Source organism: Pagrus major, chromosome 22 (genome assembly GCF_040436345.1).
Source record: "Pagrus major chromosome 22, Pma_NU_1.0".
NCBI lineage: Eukaryota > Metazoa > Chordata > Actinopteri > Spariformes > Sparidae > Pagrus > Pagrus major.
The window spans coordinates 2,974,188-2,990,794 of record NC_133236.1 but is presented as its reverse complement, the minus strand read 5'-3'; the positions used below and the strand labels follow the sequence as shown (position 1 = coordinate 2,990,794).

Here is a 16,607-nt window from a genome sequence, read left to right as displayed (position 1 = left end):
ATGCACACTTCAAATTGAGGGGAAGACTGTATTTCCCAGGATGCATTGCGAATCATCCAGGCAGACATGTTTACCAGGAAGATGGCAACGTCCATGAGAAGGCAGTCGCACAATTGTAAGTACTATTTTAACAAATAAAAGCATGCAAAAATCCCCAAATATGTCGGGATGTGTTATTTTTCTGCATGTACGTTGTTATCTGTAAGTGTCGAGTTAGAATAGAAATGCTTGAAAATCACTCATTCACGAGCCTGTAAACAACTCCATGAAGCCATTAATGCACTCAATTAAGTTTTATCGATATTTATGATGACCGTGCCTGCATTGACACGAGTCATCATGAGGCTTGTTCCGATTTCCATCGAATTCGTGTCATGACATGACGTTTGTATAACTGTCATGTTTACATTCACTGTGACTGTGAATGTAAACAGAAGCCACGTAGCGATTGCAGCCGTCTGCGTTATGACAACATCCAGAGTTCTGAAGACTGCAGCTCTCTCGTGCAAGTTATGCAATCAGTTGGCAACTGCACATAATCGATATATATGTGTGCATGTAAACACACACAATCGTGGTGGGTACTTATCATAATTCTATCAAAAATGGTGATGATCAAGTTGTGTCTCTTATCATATGTCAGGGTCTGTGGAGGAGACCAGAGGCCTCATTAGGTTCTGGACTGAACACGAGGATCATTTTAATAAAAAGAAGTTTGCAGCCAAGCAGCTTTGGGAGTGAGTAACCTGATTTGTATTCTTAAATAGATAAATAACTGACAATGTATAAACCCAGCCTAATTTTCATCACTGGCTGTTACAGGAAAGCAGTCATAGAGCTGGGTTTTCAGGGGAAAGTAGATGGAAAGCAAGCTGCCAAAAAGTTTGAAAATTTGAAGAGCAGATACAAGGTAACTCATTTCTGTAGTTAGAGATATGCTTCATCATCTGCATCATCCTTCCAATGAATCCATTTGGCTTGATGCCTCTGGTGTGTGTATGTAGCCCACATGTGTGAACATGTGTGAGAGATGTATGTTGTTATTGCAGGTGCTGAAAACTCCCAAAACAGGTTCTGGGACAGAATATGGGGAACAGACTGCCTCAAATTGGAGGTATTATGAGGACATGCATGCTGTCTTAGGGAGCAGGCCATCGATGGATCCTCCTGTTGTGGTGGCCTCCTTCAATCCAGCCAATGAAGATCCCACATCAGTATCCATGGCCCCTTGCAGCACAAGCTTACCGGAGAGCAGAGTTCCTGGGTCCCAGGTACTTCTGTGGTGTAATGACAGCATGTGCAGTATTCATCCAAGGTCACTTATAGGCTGTGTCCAAATTCAGGGGCTGCAGCCCACGAAGGGCGCATTTGAAGGCCAATTACGTCACAACGCTGCGCGAAGGCTGTCCAAATTCGAAGGCTGCTCCACATGCAGCCCACAAATGCAGCCTTCCCCACCCTCGTTTAGGAGGACGCACCGCTACTATCCGTCGTGGCCTCACATATCCCAAGATCCTTTGCGCACCGCTGCTCAGTCCCGAAACAGAAGAGGAAGCAAGAGAAAATGGCGACATCAAGTGGCGCAGACATGACATTTAAATTTAAGTAATGGGTTTATACTCGGTTTTTACTCATTTGAACATCCAACGCCAGATATGTTAAACTTCAAGAGACTATAAAACCTCCAAAGTTTAACTTTCAGTTAAAATACGTGAAGCTGGTAATGCTATGGTAAACATAGTTGTTATTCACCAGTGGGTTAATGTTTATTTTGTAATGTAGATAATTCAATTCAGATTTGACACATTGTACACACACAAATAAATGTACACGTTTGATAGATTTGAACCAAAACAGACTTTAATGCATGAACACCTGGTGACGCAACCAGGAAATACTCCGAAGGCTAGACCGTCCCATTTAACAATGGTGGATGTGGCCTTCAAGGTCTCTCCGAAGGACCCGGCCCTCGTGGGCCGCAAAGGCCGCGTCCTTGAAGGCTGCAGCCCCTGAATTTGGACACAGCCATAGTATTTCATTTGTACTCTTTTCCAACTTATAGGCCATTGTCAACCCCTCCTTGGAGGAGACTGCTGACCCTGGAACCAGTACTGCATCTCTTCCTCCACCCACCATCTCAACTACACCAAACCCGCCCTCCACACCAGCTGACCCTGCCACCACAAGTACCCCTGAGCCCACACCCTCTTCTCCCAGAAGAAGAAAGAGAAAAAATGATCATGTTCTCAATTTCCTCAGAGACGAGTCCATCAAAGAACAGCAGAGACATGAAGAAACTGAGGCAAAAACGGAAAGATTCCTGAGCCTCTTTGAAAAGTTAGTGGAAAAAATGGCTGACCCGTGAAACTGACCCGTGTAACTACAGGTGCTCATGTAACCCAATTAGTTTATGCCAGCCTACGAAGTGCAGTAATTATTTTTTGTGTGCAAATGTTTACAGTGTTACTGATACTACCTCAAGTAATTTATGTTTGCTGCAAAGGCATATTTTGGTCATGTCTAATTTCATCTCTAATGTCAATATTGCATTGTAATGTGCACTTTTGGAAGAATAAAATCGTATCCCTGGGTTACAATGCATGTGAGTGGTCAAATACAGCTACAATCATCGTACCTATTTACAAATTGCATGTTAATATATTATTTAAAAAAAGAGTAAACCATCCAAATGTTGTGAAAATGAGAATGTAGTTTAATAGAACACAAATCTGGGAAAATTTAACTCACATTATGCAACAAAAATTCAAAGTTGTGTGTGTTCCCAGTTATTAATAACACAACTTAACAGGTTCACAGGGTTCAGCATCTCTCTAAGGAGGCGCCTGTGCATCCCCAGCGATCAAGGCAGCCAGTCTGTCCCTGAAGGCGTTCCCCGGTCTTTCCTGTCTATCAGGGCCTTCTTCTGACAGGGGTTCGGGATCCATGATGTCTTGTTCCACATCATTGTCAATTTCCAGGACATCACCATTGTCCATGCACACATTGTGTAGGAAAGCACAGGATGCTATTACCTGGGGTGCAAATGTGGGTCTGATCTCCAGGGCCTTGAAGAGCGTGGACCTCCAACATGTCTTCATTATGCCAAAGGCTCTCTCAACAATTGAGCGTGCCTTTGACTGGTGGTGGTTAAATGTACGTTGGACCCGTAGGGTGTGATGAGGGAGATCGGGGTTTCCAAACAGGGATATCCACCATCTCCAAGGATGAAATAGCCACTGGGTGGATATTTCATGTCGATGAACTTTCTCGTTGAATCACAGATGGCTTGCATGCAGATGGAGTAAAATCCTTTGTAATTTAAATAATCCAGTCTGTGAAGTGATGGGGGCTTGATATACGGATATGACATCCATCAATGGCACCAACAGCTTTGTCGAAGACAGGTGTTCCAGAGAGCTGGCCAAATCCACGACCCACTGTGTCCAGATCTGCTGGCCTTGGAAAGGTGATGGCCCTGTGAAGATTGTCCCAAATGCATTGGGCCACCTTGTGCACAATCCTGTGGACAGAGGATTTGGGGACATTGAAAACCCTTGACACCACACGGTAGGAGATTCCATGGGCAAGCCAGTACACATAGATGAGTACTTCCAGCTCATGGCCCCAGTCATGGTCCTGTTCCCCCCTCAGCAAATGCTGCAGGGCACGCATGGCCTGCCTTGTTAGCCTGAAGTCCTGGATGATTTCCAAGTCCACATTAAACCACAAGCGGAGGACAGGCACATTAATATCTAACCTGCAGTAGGTCAGTGGGCGCCCACTCTGGAATGCACAAAACAATAATCAACATTAATATGCTACATAATTCCTGGACCCCATGCCTATATGACCAGGCATCATACTCCTAATTTCAGTGTACAGGTGCATCTCAATAAAACAGAGTATCATGGAAAAGTTTATTTATGTCAGTAATTCAATTCAAAACGTGGAACTAATACATTATGTAGTTCCATTAGACATTTCATGTCTTTATTTATTTAATTTCTTTTAATTGTAGTGATAATGGGTTGCATTTTATGAAGACCTAAAATTCATTATCTGAAAGAATTTGAATATTACCAAAGACCAATCTAAAAAAGCATTTTTAATAAAGACATGTTGTAAACGCCGTTTTAATGCAGATGCAGATGCACAGAGTGTTAGATACTACAGACACCGGAGTTGACCTGTCATCTGTGTTTTGTGAAAGGCAGCGCTTCAAACTGTTCTGGGAGATTGTGATACTTCACATTAAGCCTGTCTGTCTGTCTGTCTGTCTGTACACCTGCATCTTTCTTTGTTTACTCCCGCTGTGTCTTTGAACAGCTGGGAATATGTGGCGGAATTGACATAACTCATGATTGCAACTCACAACGGTTTCCATCATGTTTTGTTGCATAAACATTGTATATGCATGACATTTACTCAAATTTCACAGTTTCCATAAGGAATTTTAAAATCGCTATCATGATGCGAATAAAACATGTGGGTTTACATCCACGTTTTATTATTGTTTTGATTCCCAGCTCCCGCGCGGTCAATCTATAGTTTACTATACTTTTCCTACAAGCCCCACATTCAAATAACCTGCCTGTCATATCAAAATATAAAAATAATTAAAACTATTATTATTACAACAACAACAACAGCTGATGACACTGTGTGATAATGTTTCTGTTTTTGATCGACATACCTGAAAATAATCGTACAGGAGAAGAAGGTGGCGAAGGCGTCTCCTGTTTCCCGTGTTTCTCCTCCGTTGATTTGTAAGACGAAGATGAATGAAAACAGCCAAAGAAATTGGCAACACCACTACTGGAGCCGGCATTTTCGAATGAGTGCTTGAAGCCTACGTCGACGATACGCGTGACGTATTTCAAGACGTCTGTTACGCCAATTTGCATGAAGTGGTGTCCCAATTCGGAGGTGACATTCCCTACCCCTTAACACCTATCCCTTCATCATTGAGGGGAATCTATCTAGCAAGTGCACTTGAAACCAAGGGGTAAGGTTAAGGGAGGAGAATTGGGATTGGGCTTATAACTCTAAGGACTATAACAGAAAACTACAATCAGTGGGCTGGGGCCTCAGTGGGAGGCAAACTACTGGGAAAGTGCCCCTTCTCACTAGTCTGGGGTGCAACACTACAGAAACTACAAACAAAGCATGCACTAAAAGTGCCCTAGTGCCTACTTGCATGCAACAGGAGTGAGGTTCTACCCACGGTGCCTAGCCTCCCACCTGATGACACCCAAGCCGCACTGGAAATCAAAGAAAGAAACAAAAAGAAACTTCCTGAAACAAAGAACAAAAAGTTAACAAAACCAAAGCAAAGCAGAACAGCAGCAGGTGAGCCTAAAACACAAAAAGGCACATTTTAGCGGAGGGGAAAAAACAACTTTAAATCAACCAGAAACAAAAATGGGGACCCTACTCACCACCTTCAGCAGGCAACCACCACCAGGGACCAGCAAGAGGCTGAACTGAGCTAGCTGAGGGCTTTTATACTGCACCTGGGCAGGGGGAGGAGCTAAGGGAGGAGCCTTGCTGTACTACCTGGGTTGCGTTCACAACCTTCACTGAGATTCACTACAATGACACAGAAGACACAGAGCCAACTGATGCACAAGTATTACCAGACAAAATCAAAGTCAACAGTGAGGATGACATCATTGGTCAACCAGCATAAATTGCCTATCATGTCTGCTTGCAGCAACTTGCACAGTATCTTTTACTTCCAATTCCACTTTGTACAGACATCTGTGGAATGTCAGGCTCCTGGACTATTCCAGATCCAGACTAAGTGCAGAGGAACAGGTGTCATCATACAATGGGTATGTAAAAACTATGCAACACAACTTTGTCTTTGATTTACTACTCCTTTGTATCTTCATTAGTTTTATAGCTACAGTGTAATACTAAATTTGATCTTTGGGATCTGTCCTAACAATCACTGTGTCTGACAGTGGAACTCCCAACCAACATTCAAATATTGGACTTCATGTTGGCATTAAACATAATCCTCTCTGGTAACAACTATGCGAAAGTTGCACTGTTGTTCAAGTTTGTGATCGTTGGAATGGTGGCTTGGTCATCATTTTTCCAAATACAGGACACATACTGTGTTGATACAATAAAAGACTTTTGGGAGGACAAACGAGTGGAAATAGTGTCAAGGCTACAATCAAAGGACGATGTTGTAGCACTTGGTGAGTATAACAGTCAATTCTAGCACCCCAGGTAATGTTCTCATCCATCTCTGCTGTCACTGTTGTCTCAAGGCTTGAAAACATGCCTTTGTTTCTTGTGAATCTGTTCACAGTCCTGGGTTCTGTGCGCAATACTGCACTTACACCGTTATGGAAAATGACACCAAAGAAACCATGTCCATAGTCAACATTGGCAAGCGGGAGACACAGAGAAGCTCCGTGATCATGGAGAGGGAAGGCTTTGTCAGGAGTTTTGACAAGCTCCGCCAGGAGGTTAAACTTGCTGAAATATGCACAGATGCCCATTCACAGATATCTGCTCTCTTCAGTAAGTCCTAGTTATTTTGCCTGACTCTATAGCTTTCCCGTTTTGCTTTACAACTCATATGTGACACAACAGTAACATAATAACACTTTCTATAATAAACTATCGACCCTGTAGGTACCACACACAACTAATAGTAAATGCTGGCTTGCCAGAAGTAGGATTTCATTTGATAATGAAACAGTATCCCCCATTACATTTCTGTTGAATTCTGATTCTACAGACCCACACAAAGGAAAATACAAGGATAGTGGAGTGCTCCACACTCTAGACATGTGGCATGGGTCAAAAAACTTGGGCAAGAAGACACATGCAGTAAGTGTATTTATTGGAATTTTGACAATAGAAATCTCTAACACACTCTCAACACCTGTATGTTTTTTCAACCTTTTTTTAAATGAATATTATTGTTATTTAGGCAGGCCAGTGAAGGGGTTGTTCCATCCTTCTGCAGTGGACCAAGGATATCTGCAATCATTTGTGGTTCTGCTGCAAGATGGCTGAAAATTATGATGACTTTTTTGTGAGTAATACAATAATAAAATAAAAAGTATTCACTCATACATACTAGGTGTTTTTTTCGGGGGGGGGGGGGGGGGGGGGGGTAAATTTTGTATTAGTCTCACTCTCACCTGCATGTTCATTAGTTTGTTTATTCATTCAACCTTTGTTATTCTTGGGAAACTGTAGTGGCAAATGAGAAACTGGGTCATGATCATGCATGTGATTAGATTTTGGAATATCTCTTTCAGTCCCAACTGTGCTCTAATTGAGCTTGAGGCTGATAAAAGACCAATGTTTGATGCACCATTTTAAATGAGCAACAGGTGCTGCCACAGGTCACCCAAGGCCACAGAAGGGGCCTGAGTAATACATTTGTAGGTTCTTAAGAGCACATCCAAGAATGAGTATAATAAGTGACAAACCCAGGATGATCATAAAGGTAAAAGGATGGTCCATAGGGGTGTGGGGACCCTGGACCACGGGTATAAAATGGGGAGAATCGGCGAGAGATCTCAGTTGCCCCGGGGTAGCTCACGGATGTATATTTTCTGTTTTTGGGAATAAACACCTTTTGCACTGAGGACCTGCTGCTTTGCCTTTGATTTTTTGGACTTCAACCTTGAGCGGATTTTCAGAGTCAGATAGTGCATTAATTGGAAAGATAAGAAAAGTAGTCTCCCACTACAAAACTACTGAGGGTAGCCCTCATTTTCAATGATGCCAAGATAAATATAAACTAAAATCTGATACGTATTTGTTATTATCAATTTCATACACATATTCTAACAGTTAAAATTCATGGATTAAGTGTGACAACTACACAAATTATATATACTTAATAATTATAAAAGTAAATTCAACTCAGGCAAGTAGACTAGCCTCCTTTTTCGAAGTTTAAACTGCCATTTTTCTGTTCATGTTCTGCCTTATGACATGTGGATTCTTCTGCACCATGTCACAGGAGAGCATGAGTGGTCACTGGATGCCTGTCAACATGGTCCTTTTGAACAGGAGAGAGAAAAGGAATGGATAGAGAAGGGGTCCTTGGCTCATGAGGTTTTATCAGAAATCATTCTCAATAGCCGTTTTTATACCAGACATTGAATCAGTCTCAAAACTCTAACCGTAAAACACAATAAAAAACGGCAGATTTTTTGTAATTGTAAGCTGCTAATGTAGTAGCTTTTCATGTAGCTGAAACAATGTGTAAGAAAATGTTACCTACATAGTTACCAATTCTTAGGGTGTTCCTAAATTCTACCTGGCAGTCTGAACGCTCTGAGGGTTTGACACTGAAAAACCAAATGGCAATTCTAGAAATATTCCCAATTTACGAACAATTTCAAAGTGCCAGAGTAAGCCCGGAGCGACAGTTTACAAACGCACCCTTACATACAGAACCTATGTGAGCATACTAGCTATAGCATTACTGTCACAGTAACGTTACTTTTATCAAAAAAGGTAAGATTATGTATTGCAAAATAAATAATGTAATTTTGTTCTTACCTGTGAATGCGCCATCTTGGTTATCTGGCTTCCTCTGTTACTGTGGTTACAAGCCTGCTCGTACACGGCAGGCTCCTCTGTGGGTAGGGGCTTTGAAGGCAGGACTGCAGTGCAGCGGAGAGGAAGAAGGAAGGACCTGGGAGCTGAACTCATTCAAATTTTCCAAAAGTCAACTTTTTTCTCATAACTACAGACTGCAGCTTTAAGAGCAGCAATTCTTTTTCTGCATCGGGGGTTTTATTCCTAAATACCTGCTTTTGAAGATTTTGTATTCTGGATTCTAGTTGCTGTCTTTTCTGCCGTAGCTCCCTGGATTTGGATGAAGTATAACTAATTATGTGTCCCTTTGAAAGCATACCACTTGATGCATGCTGTTGTTTGTGTTGTATTATCCTTAAAATATTTATCTATTTCTGTCCCCACATACTTTACAATTTCTTCAGCTTGTAACCATTTCTAATTCAGATTCTATCTAGGTGGATCTTTAATAAGGTTCCATCTGTGTATATCAGACAGCACATTCCGTGATCTGATATTAATATACTGCCATAATAACAGTCCTGTATTTTTTTAAACTAACGATGCAGAGATTAAAAAGAAGTCTATCCATGCGTATGTCTGAAAAGTACTTGAGTGACAGGAGTGAGCTACATCGTTAGGTTTCAAGTGTCTCCAGATGTCTAACAGATTTAACTTTTTAATGAAATGATGAATGGTTGTTCTACTTCTAGTATGAGTTTGATCAGTACCTGTAGATCTGTCCCTGACTGGATCGAGTGTACAGTTCCAGTCCCCTGCAATTATATACTCTCCTGGGAGGGATTAGAGTGTGAGAAATAAATTTGTACTGGGGGCGTATATATTAACCAAACTCAAGTTTACTGAGAGCAGCGATCCCTGGATGATCAAATATCTACCAAATGTATCCTTGATTACATTAGAAACTTGAAAAGGCACTGATTGATGGATAAGTGTCATAACTCCCCTTGCTTGTGATGTAAATGATGCTGCATAAGTGCTTCCCTGCCACCTCCTTCTTACATTGTCCTCTCTTAAGGTGTGTGTCTCCTGCAGAAAAACAATTTTTGAACTGGTATCTTTCAGCTTATTCATAACCTGTATGATTTTCTTAGTTTTTTGTAAACCTCTGCAGTTCCAGGAAATACATTTAAGTTCTACCTTTTGAGACATTCCAAATAATATACCATGAAGTCCCCTTGTAAGGGTCGCCCAAGTCTACCTTGATCTGTGGTAATTGTGGTGATTAACATGTTTCTTGTTTAGTTTTCTGCCATGATTGTAAATGCCACGAAGGGTTAAATCTTATCAGGAGCCTATGATGAGTACACGGATTATTAATATGGACTGTTATTATGATATTTTACTCAAATTATTTTTAACAAAATGTGATAAATGGGGGAAGGAGGAAAGCTCGCGATGGAGATGACGCCAATGGCGATTCTGAAAACTCATTGGCCACCCCAGATCTGATAGGTAGTTGGTCAAGTTCGTCAACACAAGAAACAAGAGAAATGCTGTCAATCAATGATGACAGCTGATCAGCTGATTTAGGGCCAGTTTTACGTTTTTAACTATCACAGTAATGGTCGTACTGAGGCTGTGAGAGCTGATTTCTGCTCAGCGGACGTTTGGCCATGCAGGTCTGATAGGTGAGCCATGAGAGATGAGCATGGCACGCTGCAGCTGCAGCTGCTGCTGCTGCTGGTCCGGTCGGCCTGCAAACCAAGCATTTAATGCATTTAATGTTAGCGTTTTGGTTTTTTTATTGTTATTTGGATACCGCCATGAAATATGAAACGCTGTTTTCTGGACTGAAGACTGAGGGTGTTTTTTGCAGATGTGTGTGTTCAATAGAGCTTATGTTATATTTTTGACCAACCAGTGTGCGAAATATAGTGTGTGTGAGACAGTCTAGATTTAAGTAGCTATAGCACAAGAACAAGGTGTGATTTATTTATTTGCTCTGTGATTTAAGGGCTGTTTAAAGACTTTTTTCTCTTGGAGATAAAGGACTTTTTGTTTGTATCAATTAGCTCATCTTCACAGTTCACATGTTTTAGACGTTAAATAGGCAGAGGCAGAGCAAATTGCATTCAAATGCCACAAATGCTTGAGATGCAATATGTGTTAATTGTGTTATTAAAAGTGATAGAAGATGTCGGTAGTTATGTAAAAATAAACCTTTGTAGATACTATAAATAGACATAATTAGGCACATTGTTGACCCCTCCTTTCTTTTTGACATTTTAATGGAGTCAAAGCTGTTATTTAAGGGGTTCCAGAGCCCCACGAACACCTGTATTTTGCACACTGACTCTAACCCAATTTGACAATGATTCTGCATGACGTTTGTTACTTCAAAGTGAATTGACTGACTGACTGATTGAGTGATTGATTGATTGAGAGACTGAATTACATTTCTTTGCTTTACCAATTTAGGCGCCATCTTGTGGTTAAATAAAAACACACCTGGCAAAGAACAAACCAAAAAAATCAAATTCCAGTATCTCCAACAAATGATATTTAAGCTAAATAATAACATTAACTAAGCATGTAAAGAACAACAAATATTTCTGTTTTTTCCTTACAAGTTTAGTTTATCTTTTGCTTACAGATAAACTTTTTAATAAGGCCTATCTTTAAGCATTAAGCTTTGATTTGAAGTTTTTGGTTTGTTCTGTTGCCTGGATTGCTGGGTTTTTATGTAACCACAAGATGGCGCCTCAATTAGTAAAGTAAACACAGGTAACAATACAGGTGACACAGATGATGAGCTGATGACTGATTAATGTTATTCTATAGGATGAGTTAAGAGCAGTTGAATTTTGCTACCCTAATCTAACTTGTGAAGAGATGAGGACTTCAATCCACTCCAAGGAAATGGCTCTTAGAGCATTTGTACCCTATCCTGAACATCATTACTGATTAAAAATAGACATGTAAAATAACCAGAGAATCCTGAGGACTGTGATAGGTGGAAATGGAATAAAAAAATGGCTTTTTTAAAAAAGATTTTTTTACCAGCATAGACACCTTTATTTGACAGTTACGAGACAGGAAATCATGGGAGAGAGAGGGGATGTGACATGCAGCAAAGGACGTCCAGCCGGGATTCGAACCGCGGTTGGCTGCGTGCGTGGTATTAAACTTCGCTGTGCCATGGCCACCCCACACTAGCTTTGTGCCCCATCTTGGCCACCCCAGTAAAAATGTCCTGGATATGCCACTGGATGACGCGCGGCAGTTGGAAACAGTCGGAGTTTGGAGGTGGCCAGCAAGATTATTTCGGTGATCTCCACAGGAGGAATTCAACAGGAACAAAAAAAAAGGATTACAAGACCACTGGATTACTGCTTGCCCACGATCCAGTTGCCAAACGGGCTGGGTGAGCTTTGCGTGGGTTGGCTTCTTTTTTTCATTAAAGGTCCCATATTATACTGTTTTTCATCAATTTCACAAAGCTGTCAGAGGTCCAACAACACTGTATTCGAAATGTATTGCCCCAAACCCATCTGTGGTCCTGAATTTCAGCTGTCTAAAAGTCGCTCAAGTGAGCTCTACTGAGCTCTACTGAGAACAGTGCCTGCACCTTTGAATGCTAATAAGCTCTGTCTGTCAACGCCTGCCTTGCTTGCTACACGCCCCTCTCAGGGAGAGGATGCCGCTTACGCTAGCGGTAGCATGCGCTAATGTTTACGGTGGATGTATTGCTATGGCTCACCGAGATGCTGTTGTTCAACTGGTTTTAAGCTTAATAAGCCAACACTCAGGAATTTGTGTGTTGTCCACCATTACATGAGAGACTCTCCACTCCCCAACAAAACCACCCGGCTCCCATCCCCAACTGACTGTCAGTAGGTTTGGGAGCTGAGTTTGAGTCTATCTTCAACCCGAAAAGGTCCATCTAGCTCATCTTTAATAATACCAGCCCATACCAGTACCCCACCTCCACCTTGCTGGCATCTGAGTTGAAGTGGAGCTCTGTGCCTGTTACTGATCCAGCCAACGGCCCATCCATCTGGTCCGTCAAGAGTCAGTCTCATCTCATCAGTCCATAAAATCTTTGAAAAATCCGTCTTCAAATATTTCTTGGCCCAGTCTTGGCGTTTCAACTTATGTGTGTCGGGTTTCAGCCTTCCTTACCTTGGCCATGTCTCTGAGCACTGAACACCTTGTAGTTCTGGCCACTCCAGGTAGGTTGCAGTTCTGGAATATGACAGCACTGGAGGATAAGAGTTCATGTTTGATTTTTCTCAAATCTTTGGCAGTTAATTTGCGTCTTTTTTTCTCAACATGATTGTGACCCTGTTGACTATTTGCAACAAAATGTTTGATGGCACTGTGATCATGCCCCAATATCTTAGCAATTTCAAGAGTGCTGCATCCCTCTGAAAGACTTTTTGACTTTTCAGAGTCAGTTAAATCTCTTTTTTGGCCCATTTTGCCTGAGGAAAGAAGCTGCCTAATAATTATGCACACCTTGATATAGGGTGTTGATCTCCTTAGGCTACACCCTCCCTCATTACACAAATACACACCACCTGATATGCTTAAATCCAATAAGCTTATACAGCTTGGAGTTGGAATATTTGCATTAATATGATGAAATGGTCAAAATACTGACTTGCCTAATAATTGTGCACACAGTGTATGGGGAGGTGTCAGTAGCCTACAGCAACAGGACTGAGCAGGACACCATAGGGGTTTAAGTTTTATGGCACTAACGCTGTAGGAGATGCAGACATTGTACAGAAACTGTTAGAACAGCGGCCCCACACAGTAGCCCAAGCCTATGACATCGCCCACCACCATGAAACCACCAAGCGGGCAGCATCATATGTTACCAGCCTCATGCACTCAGGGGCACGCAGCATGACTGAGCGGAGGCCTTGTGCTGCTGTGATTAGGGAATTCAATCCTGGAAACACTGCCATAACCATCAGAAAGGGGGGCATCACAGGGTTCCTCCACCCTGCCCAAGCCCTGCAGCCCACAGAGACCACGGCCCAGCCAGAACAGATTCTCACTAGTTCCCCCACTGCCCCCCAGCACCTGCAGGAGCTCTATGCCCAGAGTTCCACTGAGCTTGAAACAGAGGAGCAGCTCCAGCTACCACAGCTGCTGTGCAACTGTGGCAGTGTGTTCTCTACTGGTCCCAATGACCTCAGCCGCACCAGCCTGGTGCAGCATGACATCATAACCTGGCCAGGCATCCGAGTCAAGCAGCCACCACGCCGTATGGTGTGGGAGAAACAACAGGATGCTGACCAACAGATATAACAGAGCTTGGAAGCGGGACTAGCCCGCCCCAGCCACAGCAGCTGGGCATTGCCTATAGTGATGGTACATAGAAAGGATGGGACGTCCTGCCTCTGCATAGACTATAGAGCCTTGAACGGCGGCACCATCAAAGATACCCCCATACCCCCTCTCGACCGCCAAATGGTTCAGCACGCTGGACCTCGCCTCTGGCTACTGGCAAGTCGAACTGACCCCCAGAGCATGCAAAAAAGTGGCCTTCTGCACTAGAAATGGACTGTTTGAGTGGAATGTCATGCCGTTCGGACTGTGCAATGCTCCAGTGACATTCCAGCAACTGATGGACCACATTTTGGCTGGCATGCAGTGGGAGACCTGCCTGGTCTACTTGGATGACATCATTGGGCTGGGCAGGGATGTGTCAGAGATGCTGGAGCGGCTGGGCTAGGTTTTCAACCGACTCCACCAGGCCAACCTGAAACTGAAACCTGGTAAGTGCTGCCTCTTCTGCCGCCAAGTAGCTTACCTGGGCCACATAGTCTCGGAGGACGGTGTGGCCGCCGACCCCAGCAAAGTCCAAAAGGTGCAGGAGTGGCCAACGCCAACATCACCCCAGGAGGTCCGCCGATTCATCGCCCTTGCATCATACTATTGCCGGTTTGTAAGAGACTTTGCTTCCATAGCCGAGCCCCAACATGTACCTGACAAAGAAACACGCCCAGTTTCAGTGGACGGAGGAATGTCAGGCGGCATTCAACAAACTCAAGCACCTGGTAACCACCACACCAGTCTTGGGTAATCCACTTGACCAAGGCAACATGATACTGGACACCGACGCTAGCGATGTTGGCATCGGCGCTGTCCTCTCACAAATTCAGCAGGGCAGGGAGCGAGTGCTGGCCTATGGGAGCCGCAAACTGTCTAAGACTGAACAGAATTACTGCACCACACGATGAGAACTGCTGGCCGTGGTGGAGTTCACATCACATTTTCAGCAGTAACCTCCTGGGGCGGCCCTTCATCGTTCACACCGACCACAGCAGCCTTTGGTGGCTAACAAAAATGAAGGAGTCTGAGGGACAGCTTGCCAGGTGGCTTGAGAGACTCGGTGAGTACAACTTCGAGATCATCCATCGCCCCGGCCGGTTGCACAACAATGAAGACAGCTTCTCCAGGAGACCCTGCCACCAGTCCTGTCCATGTAAGCTGCCAGGCCCCTCCCTTCATCCACTGAACATCAGTCACCAGGCTGTACAATGCGACTTGGACTCAACCGGATGATGCTGAGTCCAGTGGGGGTAGACGAAGCCTCACCCGCTGACATGGACAGCTTAAAGGCCCCAGAGAGAATCTACCAGACTATGACCCACAACACTGAACTGTTTTTGCGGCTGGTCCCCAGAGGAGCTGTGACAGGCCCAGAAAGCTGATCCAGATATTGCACCTATCAGCGCATGGATGGAGGCCATGTGGCTGAAGTGCTGGCCTCAGAGTGGGTGTGCCGTTATGAAGTGCCACAGACGCTGCAAGGCCTGAACTTTGAGTCTGAAGTGTTCCAGAAAATGTGCATGCTGTTCGGTATTGAGAAAACGCATACCACACCCTTCTGACCTCAGTCTGATGGCCAGGTCGAAAGATTCAATGCCACCCTGCAAAAGATTCTGGCCACAACAGCCGAGCGTTGCCACTGGGACTGGGAGCGCATGATTCCCTATGCTGTAATGGCCTACAGAGCGACAAAGCACAGTGCAACTGTTTTCCCTCCCAACTTCATGATGTTTGGCCGAGAAGTGAGTGAGCCAATGGACCTGGTAGCTGGCCTACCTCTGGACCCTGACACAGCCCCTGAGTATGTATAACACTTCCAAGAGCGCCTGGAGCTGGCACACCAAATCACCAGAGACACTCTCGGTGAGATTGTTAAACGTGCAAAGAGACAATTGATGATGCTGTGTGGTACCTCATCAAAGGCACACGGAAAGTCAAGAACAAGGTCAGGAAGTTCCTCCCATCGTACGAAGGACCATACTTCATCCTGTGACATCTGGACGATCTGGTATATCACATCCAGAAAGGGCCGAAGACCAAGGTGAAAGTGGTCCACCATGACCAGCTGAAGCCCTATCGCTGTCGTGACCCATTGGATACCGCCTGGGCCATGGAGCAGGCTCAGAGCTGGACGCCAGTGGAGATGTCACCCCCAGCCTTGGACGTGGATCCTACAGACCTCTTCTCCAATACTGACACTGAGCAAGCCACCAGCTGCACCTCATCAGATCCAGCAGTGGACATTCCTGCAGCTGCCACTTCATGCTCCTCCACCTTTCCTCATCTGGACTCTGCTGCCCCTGGGGACCTTCAGGATAGTGGAGGTGGTGTGGCTGAGCAACATAGCTTAAAGGACCATTTTCAGGGTTTAAAAATAAGGTCAACTGTTTTGCTACTGTTCAAGCTAATGCTTTATATATATGTATATTATATATATATATATATATATATATATATATATATATATATATATATATATATATATATATATACACAATTAAAAAGAAAATTAAAAACCTGGAGTAGTGGTTTAATGACCAGAAGCACTGTGACTAAAATGTATTTGTGGTGTTTTTCTGTTGAAGGTAAAATCTTGAGTAGATATAGAGATGTTAGTTTAGAATGCTCCTGCTTGCCAATCAAGAGCTCGGAATAAGTTATAGCCTGTATATGGGTGTTATTAATGCCTTTTCATGGTTTGTTATGCTCCACTGTAATATGGGCACACTAAAACA

At 43.5% G+C, this 16,607-nt stretch overlaps 1 protein-coding gene across 1 annotated transcript in view; it reads left to right on the top strand.

Annotated features, from left to right (window-relative positions):
• LOC141018397 (adhesion G-protein coupled receptor F1-like) overlaps positions 1-2,365 on the top strand; it is a 41,054-nt gene extending 38,689 nt beyond the window's left edge. Inside the window, exons 6-7 of the mRNA XM_073493356.1 lie at positions 1,050-1,271; positions 2,063-2,365. Coding sequence (XP_073349457.1) covers positions 1,050-1,271; positions 2,063-2,365 — 525 coding nt within the window. The remainder of the gene's footprint in view (positions 1-1,049; positions 1,272-2,062) is intronic.
• Positions 2,366-16,607: the final 14,242 nt, after the last annotated feature.